We start from the raw sequence: 14,429 nt of genomic DNA, 5'->3' as shown, positions 1-14,429 counted from the left end.
AAGTTTGATAGTAATGAATGACAAGTAATCAGCAGGCATTAAAAATCTTGACAATAGTGAATCACAAGTAATTAGCAGGCATGAACAATCTTGACAGTAGTGAATGACAAGTAATTAGTAAGCATTAAAAATTTTGACAGTAGTAAATGACAAATAATCAGCAAGTATTAACAACCTTGACAGTAGTAAATGACAAGTAATCAGCAAGTATTAATTGATAATTGATCAAAACTAATTCTTTTCAGCCTTTCCATCTTATCTTCACTTTTCTTTAAGTACTTGCAAACTTCCATAAATTATCCCGGAGCACACTATGTGTGGAAGGGAACAATATGATTCTTCCCTTTCTGTGGGACTCTAATTTCTTTAGTCTTTTCACCATATTATTCTTTCTCTTTTTCTGTTAATTTCCCCTAAGCCTTTATCATTCTTGTTCTACACTACCTCTAACATATTGCATTTCATTTTCTACACCATTAATAAATTGTCCCCCTATATGGAGGTAACAGAACAAATGCTTGCCACTTGAAGTTGCAACCCTTCATATCAACCTGTCACAATCACTTGTTACTGACAAGTCATACAGTTACATTAACAAGATTTATTGTACCAATTAACAAGACATTTAACTATCATGTTATAGGGGTCATGATAGTAAAAACCTGTCATTTTTATCCTTTTTCATCAAAAACAAAGCATCAATTGCTATCTGATGAATTAAATAATTGCAAGCAAAAACAATAAAATAAAAAACCTGAAATGGCCTTGAGAACAATTTCTTGAGGAAGACCTTGATTGTCATGAGAAGACCAAGACAACTGCGACTCTTGGTGAGAATAGCGGAGAGGTCATGTTGCAGGATGTCGACGGAGTAGGAGATCAAGGCCAAAGGAGTAGGAGATGGGGGCTGAAGGAGAAGGATGGGATTCAAACAGATAGGTGGCTTTTTTTTTCTTTAGTCATTAAGGGCAAATTCGTAATTAATTGTTTCAAATTATTCACACTTAGATCCCTAGGAACTTCAGATTTGTTTTGCCATTTCATGGGACCTTTTAGTAGTAAAATGTTTTCTGTGAGACTCTACAGTAATTTTCCCATAGTTAAAAGATAAAAAGATTAATTTTCTTACTTTTTTTCAGGTAACAATTTTTTATAATAAAAACTAGAATTTTCTATTCCGTGCAATGCATAGATTAACATATTTGATTAGATTTAAAATTCTAATAAATTGCATTATACATTATAGCTCAAGATTTACTTTTTAAGGAGGATTTTTTTTATTCATTCAAATAGAAATTAAATTAGAGACACGGAATTTAGAAAGAATAAATGAAAATTTAAAATTATTTATTTATTTTACCATTTAAGCTTCCAATTGAGATACTATTTAATTATGATGCTCCACATTTAATGCAATATATTGAAATCTCAATTTAGATATTTTTCAAACTCAAAATTAATTATTAATTTTTTCATTTCAGCCTCCAATTAAAATTTTATTTATTTTATAATGTTTCCCATTTAATTTAATATATTCAAATTTCTATCAATATGTTATTCAAATCTCATTAAATAAATATATTCGGATTCAATAATACCATACGCGACCCATTTTCAAAACAAATCGGGTATTATAATTTTCAGAAATATAGTTGATGATTGATAGAAATTTCTTTCCTGTGCGATGTACGGATTAACCTATTTGATTAGATTTAAAATTCTAATAGATTTGATTATCTACTGTAACTCAAGATTTACTTTTTTATAGAAGTATAATTTTTTTATATATGAAAACTTAAAATTATTTATTTATTTCTCCATTTAAGCCTCCAATTGACATACTATTTAATTATAATGCTCCACATTTAATGCAATATATTGAAATCCTAATTAAGATATTATTCAAATGCAAAACTAATTATTAATTTTGTTATTTGAGCCTCCAATTGAAATTTTATTTATTTATAATATTTAGCATTTAATTCAATATATTCAAATTTCAATCAATATGTTATTCAAATCTCATTAATTGAATATATTCGGATCCAATAATGTCATACGTGAAGCATTTTCAAACAAATCAAGTATTATAAGTTTTCAAGAATATAGTTGATAGTTGATAGAAATTTCTCTCCTATGAGATACACGGATTAGCATATTTAATTAGATTTAAAATTCTAATAAATTACATTATCTACTATAGCTCAAGATTTACTTTTTATAAGAGCATGATTTTTTATTCATTGAAATAAAATTTGAATTAGAGATGTGAAATTTAGGGGGAATAGATAAAAATTTAAATTTATTTATTTATTTTTTCATTTAATTGACATACTATTTAATTATAATTCTCCGTGTTTAATGCAATATATTGAAATCCCAATTAGGATATTATTCAAACTCAAAATTAATTACTAATTTCTTGATTTGAGTATCCAATTGAGATTTCATTTATTTATAATATTTCTAATTTAATTCAATATATTCAAACTTCAATCAATATGTTATTTAAATCTTATTAATTGAATATATTCATATCCAATAATATCATATGTGATCCATTTTTAATGAATTAGGTATTACAAGTTTCTAAGAATATAGTTAATAGTTAATTGTATGTAGCAATGACTAATTGTGTATTTCATTTTATATAATATTTATTATATTTTTTATCATGATAATATTTATAATATTTATTATTCATCGTGGAATTTAAGTATATCTATTTTCAATGAAAATAAAAGGAACGGTTCATTTTTTTTAAAAAAATTATTTTCACTTCACTTTTTCTTGTTTTGTAAGTCAAAGAAAAGCCCAAAATCAAAATGAAGTTAAAAAAATACTAGTAATTCTTTTAAAAAGCACTGTTTTCTTTATATGCTTTTATTAACACTATAAAATTAATTAAAATAACATATTAGGAATAACTAAATTTAAAATCTTAGGATTCAGATTATACGATACACAAAGAAGCAAGCTGTACAATTCCGGGGTTAAGAACAATTCAGCATTTCAACTTACTATAGTAATCAATATTTATAATAAAAATTGTAAAAATAGTTATCTTATTCTTAAATTGAGGAAGCAAGGATGGACCAAAATAAAATATGGGGACCAAGTTTTAAAAAAATTACTGACATATAATGTTTATCTTAACTACAAAACACAAGAGTTTCAAAGTTTGTTTTATTCATCAAAATAAAACGTCAATTTATTTTGTCTATCAACATATTAGTTAAGAAAACCTTATCAAAAACATTTTATCAGAAAAACCTTATACTCCTCCAATCCTTAATATAAGATCCATTTAACTAATTTGATTAGATTAAGGAAGTTAGGTAAATTAGTTAATTATAAGAAAAGTGACACATTTTTCCTAAAACATTGTAATCATCTTTCTTAATACCCCCTTTCCCTCTTCTACTTGATTATGGTTGAGGGAGTATCCATAGGGGTAATTTAGAGAAAATCGATAAATAAGAGAAATGGATCTTATATTTAGAACTAAAACTAACTCAAGAATTGGGTCTTATATTAAGGACCGGAGGAGTAACAAAAAACCCCAAAAACACTGATGTGGCCTTAAAATTGTATTGAAACTAACAGGAGTTGGATCTAATAAAAAAGATTAACCTCTCATAACATGACAAATCAATATTCAAATTCCCACTAAGAGAGATACACACATTCTGTACCCGACAATGTCTCGAATAGAATTATCTCCAAATATATTCAAAAATTAAGAGAAGAATATTATTATTAATATAATATTTATTAATATATAATAAATTAAGATAAGAAAAGCACCCTCTGTCTTACCGCGGCTGTTGGCACAGAGTTAGCCGATGCTTATTCCCCAGATACCGTCATTCCTTCTTCTCCGGGAAAAGAAGTTAACGACCCGTAGGCCTTCTACCTCCACGCGGCATTGCTCCGTCAATACATGTATGTAGCAAAAAAATTTGTATTTGTGCAAACTTGACCAATTTTTAGAGTGTGTGTGGCATATATTCGAATCTTGGTCAAAAACCTATAAATACTAAGACAAATATTTTCGGAGACATGAGGTTTATATTGATCTTTAATCACCTTCCTGAAATTTTACTCATCTAAATTTTGTAAACAAAAAAGAACATCAAATTTTATTATAGGGATCAGGAGCCAACACAGCACTTAATTAACAGAATATTTACCCACCCAAACTCACGTAAGAGCTGTTAGTTTGGGAAGCAGTTCCTGTACTCATTGCCTCAGTTTGATGAGCTTCAATCTAAATCCTCCTGCTCAAAATTAGATTGTCCTGATTTAACATAGTTCTATTTTTTACTTTTTTAATAATTTATAACTTTAATATATACAAAACTTAAAATAAAATAAACTTATAATTGTCTGTTTGTCAATAAGAATAATTTTAATTAAAAATTATTAGTCGAAAAATTTTAAATCTAAATTATTGAAACTATAGTTGAAGGTTTCAAATCTCATTATAGGGATATGCACATGAAGCATATCATTGCAACGAACATCCAACCAATTGTCATGGTAATCTGGTTTCACCGCATTCCCATATGTGGTAAAAGCTTTCACCTTGAAAAAAATATTTAGGTAAAAAACAAACCATAATTTTAAAAATAATTGTTCATTATATGAAATAAATATTTGAGATAAGTTTTATTTCAATTTGTTTAAAAACACTTTTAAAAACTGCTACCCTAACATCCAACATTTATAAATGGAACAACTCCAGTTTGAAGAAAATCTACCATTTGCCCTTTATACTTTGAGATTATTCTATACTTCTTACAAACGATGCTCTCACTGTTCTCAAAATTTACATACATACATGTATACACACACACACACACACATATAAAAGAAGGGTTTGACGGAGGGTTTCGAAGTCCTTAGCAAGACAATGCAAGCCGTAGAATCCAAAATTGAATCTTATCAAAATCCAAACATCATCCCAAATTTGCAAAGGTTTAAACTTCAGGATTTCCGGGAGATTAGAAAGAAATCTATGAAACTTGACAAAGGAGAAACAAAATGCTGGTAAGATGCCCAATTTTGTAGAAACCACAGTCAGGGCCACATATTGCAAGTTGCAACCATGAGTCCATTACGATTTGACTAATTAAGGTGACTCATCAAACTTGATGAACAATGGCTGAATGGCATGAGAGAAAATTTTCGAAATTTATAGATTAACTTTTTTCGAGAATAAATATTTAACTAGCCTAACACATTTTAATAAAAAAAATAATGGAACTTATAAATTAAGCGCAAACTAGAAATGACCCCTTTTGTCGGTCATTTCTCCCAGTACAAATCAAATCAGCCATTTAAAATGGTCTCGGACGTTTGCCTTGATTAAGTTGATTTTCTAGCAATCATATATGCATCAAAATGTATCTTTCAAAAACGCAATGCTAAAAAGGACCATTAAAATTTTTTTTGGACTAAAAACTAATTCAAACGTACGTAAACCTTTGCAACTGCAATTTCGTTTAACCAGATAAGACACAACTAATCATTCAAGTTAACTCTCATTGAAGCCCCAGTAATGAAAGTTCCACAATCCTCGCGTTGGAATGTGATATAGGAGCAAGGGCAAAGAGGTGAACAAAGTAGGCACACATGGCATCCTTAAGAACACAGTGGATAAGGTTGAAGTAAAATCCTAAATCAACATACTCCTTTAGTAGATTCCCGGAATGATTTTATTAGGCACCTTGTTGCAATAGAGTTTCCAGTATCTACCATACCTGCACGCAGGGGAAATTTCAAATGTCATTCATAAAAATTCTGCTTAACTTCAAGGTCTTGGTGAGATCAAACGCAAGAACTTGACATTCGAGCATTTATGATATTTGAGAGGCAACATGAATCAAGAAAAACTCTGTTAAATTAGACTTTAGAAGGCTAGTACTTCATTATTTCTTATCCGATTTTACTTAAAATTCAATGAGAAATTTACAATTTCTAACATACAGTGCTTTAGAGTAAAGTATGTGCTTCAGAAAACAGTCCGATTGGCTAGTAGCAAGCATTCATCTCGTGCTATTAGAAAAGAAAGTAAAATGACAACGCACTAGACAGACAATTGAGGAAACCATTTGTAATTTGTAATAATAACCCAAAAATTGAAGTCATCTGTCTCTAGGTGTATATGGGGAGTGTATCAAATTTAAAGGGTGATCTTACCTGACATCTGAGACTGAGGGGAAGAAAAACTACTAATTTCGAAATCATCAATATAGTATATAAAACATATATATATTACCTCTTGTCCTAAATATAAGAGCTGAGGTTTTTTTAAGGCATAAATATAAGATCCAAATTTATTTTGTTTCCCAAATTTATAATTCATCTCCCACACTCTCCTTACACATATTAAGGGGCATTCATCAAGAGGTAGTTTATAAGGCAAATAACCATAGGGATGCTTCAGGAAAATCAATACACATTTTTTACAAACAATTAGCTTAATTAATTTTCTCAATTTTTACAAATTAGTTAACTAACTTGTGTATTTAAGACTCTAGAGGGAGTAAATTTATAATAAATGGCACTGTTCATAAATTATTAACAGCAAGACTCATTCCTCAGATTTCATATATATACGAATATATAAATGATAATTATGGGAGTGACTTGGGTCCATGAAGCCCAAAGACACAAAAGATAAAACTAGCAGATACTATCTGTACACTTACTTGGATTTACACCGATCATCGTCCCTTTTCGCTCGATCAAAGAGAAGGATGGTAAGAAATATGACATAGAAGTAAGGCAACAACTGCATCAAAAAGGAAAAAGAAAAGACAAAGATAAGATTTAAGATTTTATATTAAGTTACAATTGACAACTATACAGATTACAGAAGAAATAGTTAAATACACTCTTACATGATTGAATAGAGCAGGAACTGTCCAAAAGAAAGCAGAAAGTATTTCTGGGACATAATGGAAATGACGAGATAAACCCCACCTGGAGATATCAAAGAAGGAACTGGGCCATCAATAGCGGAAGACATCTAATCTACGAAAATAATATGTTGAAAGAATATGACTACGGAATGATTTTAAGCCCACACAGTATGCATTTATCATCAACAACAAATATTAAAGAATCATAATATGTATAACGATAATATACATAAAATCAATTGTCTCAAAAACAAATGGTGTCTTGAACTCCTCCTGCCCGGGAGACAGGTATTTTGAGCAACATTTAATTATCACCATTTCATGTTTACAATATCTTGAGCAAAAACTTACCACCCAGATGTTAAAAGAATGCTGGTTTTTGTTTCTCCAGTAGTGGTGGTATAGGAGGCCTCTATCTGCAAAGGCACAATCACATCAAATCCAACAGAAAATACTTATTTTAGAAGATATAATGCATTGTAAAGAAAATACACCCCAGATAACCATAATGTAAATGCCATGACTTCACACCTTTGATGGAGGTTTTCCCCAGACTAAGCATTTTCCATTCGTGCGACGAAATTCTTGCCTTTGCCTATCACAATCATAGTTGATGTATATGCAGAGAATGCCAGCCACAAGAATAAAGATTGCAAGCTGGAAGATAAGGATAGACATTTCAGAAAGAGAGAGAGAGAGAGAGAGAGGAGGCCGTATAAAGAGTGAGTGTCTGCTGGCAACACCAAGATAAATTAAACAACAATTTAACCAAGAGGAGGAAATACCTGAGTTCCAAGATTTACAGGATGGTTGACAAGGTACATTCCAGGAGATGTATAAACAGATGGAACCCACACCAAGCAGCCCCAGCAAATATAAAAACCCGCTGCCATAATATGTGTTATAAAATCCAGTGAGACAACAAATAACTTCAAATACAATGTACATAACAAAATTAATAATAAGATTTGGTATGAGTGTCGTGTTATCGAAATTGAGTAGCTAAAATAAGAAAAACTAAGTCATTGTCATATAAATTCTCCAAGCAAGTAGTCATGGTACCATCAAAAGCACTGCTGTTTGTCGCCATAACCATAACAAGGAAATACCTAGTATGCAAAACATATATAAGAATAAGGCATATATGAACCTCGGTCATGAGCAATATCCATTGTGTTCCAATATCCAGATTCCCACCAGAAAAACTTGCTAACATACACCAGCATTAATGCAGTGTTTACAAGCATTGAGTCAGCCACTTTCCCAGTTTCCTCGTACTATCATTAAAAAAAATAAAAAATACAATGATTAGAGAATAGCTGAGTGAAGAAACATCATAAAGCTAAAATTTCAGAAAATTCAAAAACGTTCTTGATTCTTATAGAACTGGACAGATCACACACACACAGACATCCAAGGTGACATAGGAAGCTCAGCACACAAAGATAAGATAGATACCACACTAAACACAGAAGTAGAAACACCAAAAAGGAACTAGATAAAAATTTTGGCAGCAAAGTTTGAGCTAATAAGACTCTTCGGTCCAATTCAGTGGTTGATAGAGGATAAGCATTAACAAAAATTTAACAGCATAAATGTCTATACCTTATGATAGGCTACTAGACAAATCAAGTGCTCAAAAGTCCAGTCTCATAATTTATAATAATGTATTGATGAACTTAAACATAACATCCATGAAATAAAATTCAAGAAATGAAAACAGTTTTATGTTCTCTGCATCTCTGCCCTAAACACACTAACAAGTTCATAAAACTTGGTTTATGAACAAACAAATCAGTGATCAGTTAGGCCCAAAACGGGGCGCAAACTCAGTCACTGATTATAAATGTTGGGTTTGCTGAGGCATAGACTAATTGGTATTTACTTTTCTGCTTTGTATAGAAAGTCCATAGATTAAAAGACAATTTTCAGACTTCAACTATGAACCTTTGATAGCCCTGTGCCATTTCCCTCGTCTTCTCCAACCAATTTCAACGAGTTAAAAGCAAGACATTATATTAGACAGCATTAGAACCACAAGTATGACAAGTCTCTCTAAGGACCCAAGAGATACATCTCAGAGGAGAAAAGACTAATTTAAATAATTTCTTTCACTCTCCTTGGGTATTAAAGAGCCAAGGTATCTAAGATCAATATGCATGCTAAAACTAGATCAAGAAACAGCAATCAATGCTCCAAATAATCTTAAACATTAATAATTAATAATATTAGAAAGTATGGAATTCTCTCTTGTATACGACAAAGCAAAGCGTATGGGTGCCTGTGCACAAGGAAGGCTACTTCAGGAGACAAAATTACAATAAGGCCACCAGGTGCTAATGAAATAACTAATATGCACGTGCCAAAATTCTAATAATAATTACATTATAAGAATTTCTAAAATTTTTAACATGAAGGATATAAATATTCCTCCAAAAGATATGATTAGCAGATAGAGCTAAGGCCTCCAAAGCCCCAGACCTAAGGTGTTTCTACTAAAAGATATCAATGACCAACAATGATTTCTTCCAACGGATTGATCAGCTTCTACTCAAGACAAACAAAGCATTGAACCCTAAAAACATTTATCTTGCTGCTAATGTAAGACAAGTGCTTTTTGGAATGCCCTCATTTCAGCTTTCACAACACAAAAATTAAGACCCCACCTGCTTTATGCAATAGGTCAGCGCAAGAACAGCCCAAGACATCATTCCAAATCTGCAATTTGTAAAAACTTTTATGTCAAAGGTTTTCCCGATTCGTGGATAGAGCTCCATACCCTGCAGAAATGACGAGACATTAACAATTCTATAATCACATGAAAACATGCATTGCTGTGACACTAAACTACATATTCCTCTGTCTATAAATTATATAAAACATAGATAAAGTAAAAGAGTTAATTCCCAATAATGGCAAAGATGCTATTTCTTTTTAAGTGGTGGAAAAAGAAACCACAACCAGAAAATCTAAAAAACTACAAATGGGGTTTCAAAGTCCACATTTAGGCAAATGCATTGTAAATGCAACTTGAGAGAACGTTAAAGAGGAAAACTATCACTTGTTTTTAAATGTTTCTAACGTAATATCTTCTTGGTTCAAAATAAATGTGCTGTTCCTTAAAGATCACACTTTTCACATGCTGGTTGCAGACCCAAATGTTCATTAAGCTTTTGGCAGAGAAGACTTATCCCAGCAGAGACAACTAACTCTGACGCTTCAGAGGCCATGGACGAGTGGTGAAGAAGTGAATTGCTGGTCAGGAGTTATGAGGAACTAAGTAGTAAGGTGCAGAGAGTGAAAGATTGAAGAATCTTTTACCCCTTAAAGACTTAGCTTCTCAAAAGCTAGGAACTATTAGTTTTATCATTTTGCCTTTTATGTCCTGGTAAATGTTGGTTGCTGTCTATTTTTACATCTGCACTGATTGTTGTTGTTTGTCCTTGTTTTTATATACAAAAGAAACGAAGTGCTCAGTCTTGTTTCTGGTGCGACAGCTCTCTTTATTTACAGCAAGCTCCACTGCATGCACGGTCCACTGATGGCATGACACAGGAACAGAGGGAAATCTATCATATTATCATATTATGATTTTGTACTTTTTTCTAATTTAGTGACTCTATCCACAATTTTTCAATACAAATGATTAGATGATAAAAATGACATCAGTGAAAATGTTCTCATAGGAAAAATATGCAATAAATTAGAAAAATAATTACCCAGTAGAAATCGATAATTATGTTCCCAGATGAGCCAGAATCAGTAGAAGAAGGAGCAAAATGGCCCTAGGGAATATAACACTTAGTCAAAAATTTTAATGTAAGTAGCATAGAAAAAAAATGACAGGTAGCTTTTGCAACGTTAAAGTCTCACTTTCAAGTACAAGAAAATACAGAAGACAAAACTCCCGAAAATGAGTGCTGAATATATCTCCCCCAAGTGATCATACACAATGGTTGGGTTGAATATTCCAAACCTGCAAGTGCATGCAAAATTATTGTGCCTTGTCATTGTCTGAAGGGGGCAAAAAAGGCTCACTGTTAACAAGACAAGAGGTCTTCCTAGAAAGAGTTTGTAAAGAAGGAAAGTTGAATTCAGTCACTCTGCATTTTTAGCTCGATTGCTTATGGCATTATCCTAAAACAATAAAGAAACTTGCCGTTCATCAAAACTTGGAAATTAAAAGTATAATCATTGCAGGATAGGGCAATGATTTTTCTTGTTTCACCCATCACATCCAACAGATATAGTAACTACAAATTTTTTGGACAGCTTGTTAGTTTATTTGCTAGTTCAACCCAAGAAGAAATATCTTTTTTCCACAAGTAATTGTGGAAAAATATATCGATTAATTTCTCCTCTCATCAGATGACCAGAAAACCAAAAGATATCAGTTCACTAACACAAAAGCCCTAGTGGCTAAAATGGAAAAAGGGAAAGACTGAAAGAAAAGCTACAAAATACCAGAAAATTAATAATACATCAAGCCCCCGCTTAAACACTGAGATAATCATAAAAAGCATAGTAGGACAAATATAACGAAGAAAAGCAACATTGTGTCAGTATGAAATGCTCTTAGCTGTGGATAGTGCAAACACGGTATGGGGATAATGAGTTTTGCAAAAAACATAAGATCAGAGTGTTAAGTAATGTTGTATATATATAATCTCACCACCAGAGGCCAAGATAAGTAATCAATGTCACCACATATGCTGCCACACCATTTTCCTGTACAATATAAGCAAAAATATTTCAGAGTTACATGCATGTGGAGAATATCAATATATAGCATATAAGCCAAACAAAGTAAGAAAGAAAATAACAGAGAGCCAGAAACTGCATCATTTAAAAAAATAACAATATTTTGTATGTCTTAGCAGAAGCTATGCATGAAAGCTAAAACAGAAACCGATTATGCTGGTGATAATCAGAGTATGAACAACCTTGTACACAGGTCGGTTTCCAGTAGGAGATATGGGGCCCTCGACCCTTTTACCAGGTAAAAGAAGTTGAAGTGCCGCTTCAAATGCAGCATAGACACCAATTATTTTCCAAGCCGTAGCGGTGGGTCTGGGCCATATGTTAAGAAATCCTTGCAGCCCATTCTGTTTCAAATAATCCCAAGTCTGTAAAACAGACCCGTCTGCTTGTGTCATTGTATACCATCTGCATTAAGTAGAAAATCTATATAAATCCATCCATCAAAATCAGAGTTGAGTAAATTTTGATCTGTATGATTTGGGCCCACGGAAGCTAGCGAATTAATCAGACCGACTGAATGTTATGATATAATTAAATTTATTCATAGCACTGTAATAGAAAACAACTAAGGTTAGTCCATGCAAGATATCGATGAAGCTGTCCACTCTACTTACTGTAACAGCTCAGCCGAAAAGAATGATAAATGTTCAAAATCAAGTTCCTAGCCTCTGGTACGGGAGTATCTGGTGAAGTAGATGAGAACAAAGGAAAAGATCCGAAATCGGCGTGCGTCAAAGACCGTGGATTCACTAATCTCTTATCTTACAGTTAGCTTAGCGCATTTGCTGGTAAAAATTCTGAAAACTATCGAGTTTGGATTACCTTATTCAATGTTTTTAAAACATAAACAAGAAACGAAGGAAGTTAAGCTCGTTTTGGGAGATTAAGAATTCTGATGTTGACACTGCATGAGTTCAGATTTAATAACAAACAAAGGAAATCATCATGCTACCATGAAAATTGATGTAGAAGACTCATTTCTATCACACATCAAATCCAGAGGAACATAAAGATAAAAGAATATGAAGAAAGTAAGAACAAAGAAGCAACGAAAATCGCAGTAAAGAAAGAGAAAAAGCGAAAATGGAAATGAAGCTCACAGGAGGATGACGAATGGAGGACAAAGCGTGACAAGAGATGACATGGAAAAGTAGGTCAGGAAAGGCGAGTGTACGGTCTTCGACTCCGCCATTGCGATGGCTCTGTGAACGCACACTCTCAGTTCACTTATTACAGATTTTGATTTGATTTCGTCAAGGATGACTTGGGGAGGACCTTATATTAGCTCGCAAGTCAGGCTCTAAGTGCCGAATTTCGCCTGCGGCCCTCCTATTTTCAGATAATTAACGTCTTTCCCCACTTCTTTTTGGCTTTTTTTTTTTTTTAAATAAAAAGACAACTTATTAAAACTAAGTAAAATGATACACAAATTATGTGACCCTTTTGCATAACACTACCTTCGATCTTAAATATAAGAACTAACTGATTAATTTAAGTAGATTAAGAAAATAAGTTAAATTAAACAGAGTAGATTAAGGTTTTATATTTAGAACCAAAATAAAAATCAAATAAAATCTTATATTAAAAATCCTAGGCCAACTCTAACTACAGTACAAGGCAAGAGGCATAGATGAGACCACATACAAAGCAAGCGCCAAAACACTTGCAAACCACTTTAAACGACCATGCAGGCCCTGAAAATCTAAAAGGATGATGAACTAACAACAAGAGCAAGACTTCGAAGCTAAAAAAATCGATGGTAGAATGACCATAAAAAGTTAGTGATGCAACCACTTTGCGATGACACAATATCATAACCATACAAAGAACTTCTCACAGACATTAATTATAGAAAACCGTTATGCCATCCGAGACACTAAGAGGCTTGGAGGACGCTGCTGAGGCAAAAGAAGATAATAAGCTGTAGTCATAAAGAACCAACCGCAATGCAGTCCAAGAATCAAAATCAAAGCTTGAATAACAATGTAAGAGGCTATCAAAATAAGCATGCAACCTGGACATCACTAACACAACCACACAAAAATTAAAAAAAAAAAAAAGATTGCCTAGGAGATATTACTTCTAATCCTTATTATAAGAGCCAGTTTTACTTTCAAATTTGACCCTAAATATAAGATTTCAATCTATTTTTATCTCTTGTATTTATCTATTTTTTTTCAAAATAGTCCTTATAGTAGTTGCACGTATTAAAGATTTCTTCAAATAGTAATTTTAACTAATATAAATGATTGACAACACATATTTATTACATATAACTAACTTAACAAACTTTCTTAATCTAATCAAATTAGTCAAGTAACTCTTATATTAAAAACTAGAGATAATATAAGCTATTCCACTCCAATATCACTAGTATGATCCTTCCAAGAAAAAGTATGGTAAGTAGTCCAAGAGATTCTTGATCAATGAGCAATTGGTACGTTGCATGGAGCAACAAGCTTCGTTCGCTTCAAACAGAAGTTATAATGATCTTCTCCCACGTGCGCTTCCGCTTGGCATTAATTAGAAGGAGAAGAAATAAGTGAACCTATGGGTACGACAAATTTTATGATCGGGGGTTAAATTAGTTTTCTTTTCCTTATTTCAGGTCCGAGATCTCATCTCTCAACTCCATAAAACTTAGTGGGGGAAATTATATATTAGGATTATATAGAATATATTTACAAAAATAACACATTTTGAAACTAAAATGTTTGTGAAGGAAAGAGTCATCAAATA

At 32.1% G+C, this 14,429-nt stretch overlaps 1 protein-coding gene across 1 annotated transcript; it reads right to left on the bottom strand.

The window, feature by feature from the left end:
- Positions 1-5,370: 5,370 nt before the first annotated feature.
- On the bottom strand, positions 5,371-12,934 carry LOC114745430 (7-dehydrocholesterol reductase). Its single transcript, XM_028933587.1, has 13 exons — positions 12,791-12,934; positions 11,873-12,095; positions 11,602-11,657; positions 10,803-10,905; positions 10,649-10,714; positions 9,596-9,709; positions 8,080-8,206; positions 7,715-7,815; positions 7,461-7,586; positions 7,281-7,345; positions 6,909-6,990; positions 6,717-6,799; positions 5,371-5,765 (listed from the first exon to the last, which is right to left on the bottom strand). Exons 1-13 carry the CDS (start codon positions 12,880-12,882, stop codon positions 5,699-5,701), a joined length of 1,305 nt encoding a protein of 434 aa, XP_028789420.1. The 5' UTR covers positions 12,883-12,934; the 3' UTR covers positions 5,371-5,698.
- Positions 12,935-14,429: the final 1,495 nt, after the last annotated feature.

The sequence above is a fragment of the Neltuma alba genome, unplaced genomic scaffold (assembly GCF_004799145.2).
Source record: "Neltuma alba isolate B1F8T4 unplaced genomic scaffold, ASM479914v2 tig00004678_pilon, whole genome shotgun sequence".
NCBI classification, from domain to species: domain Eukaryota; kingdom Viridiplantae; phylum Streptophyta; class Magnoliopsida; order Fabales; family Fabaceae; genus Neltuma; species Neltuma alba.
Note: the sequence above shows the minus strand (reverse complement) of the source record. Positions and strands in the feature narration are given on the sequence as shown.

Coding starts and splice junctions, on each gene's coding strand:
- LOC114745430 (XM_028933587.1), bottom strand. CDS start 12,882: ATGGCGGAGTCGAAGACCGTACACTCGCCTTTCCTGACCTACTTTTCC. Junction 11,658..11,872: donor GAAACCGACCTGTGTACAAG/GTTGTTCATACT, acceptor TATATTGTACAG/GAAAATGGTGTGGCAGCATA. Junction 7,816..8,079: donor GGATATTGCTCATGACCGAG/GTTCATATATGC, acceptor ATATTATGGCAG/CGGGTTTTTATATTTGCTGG.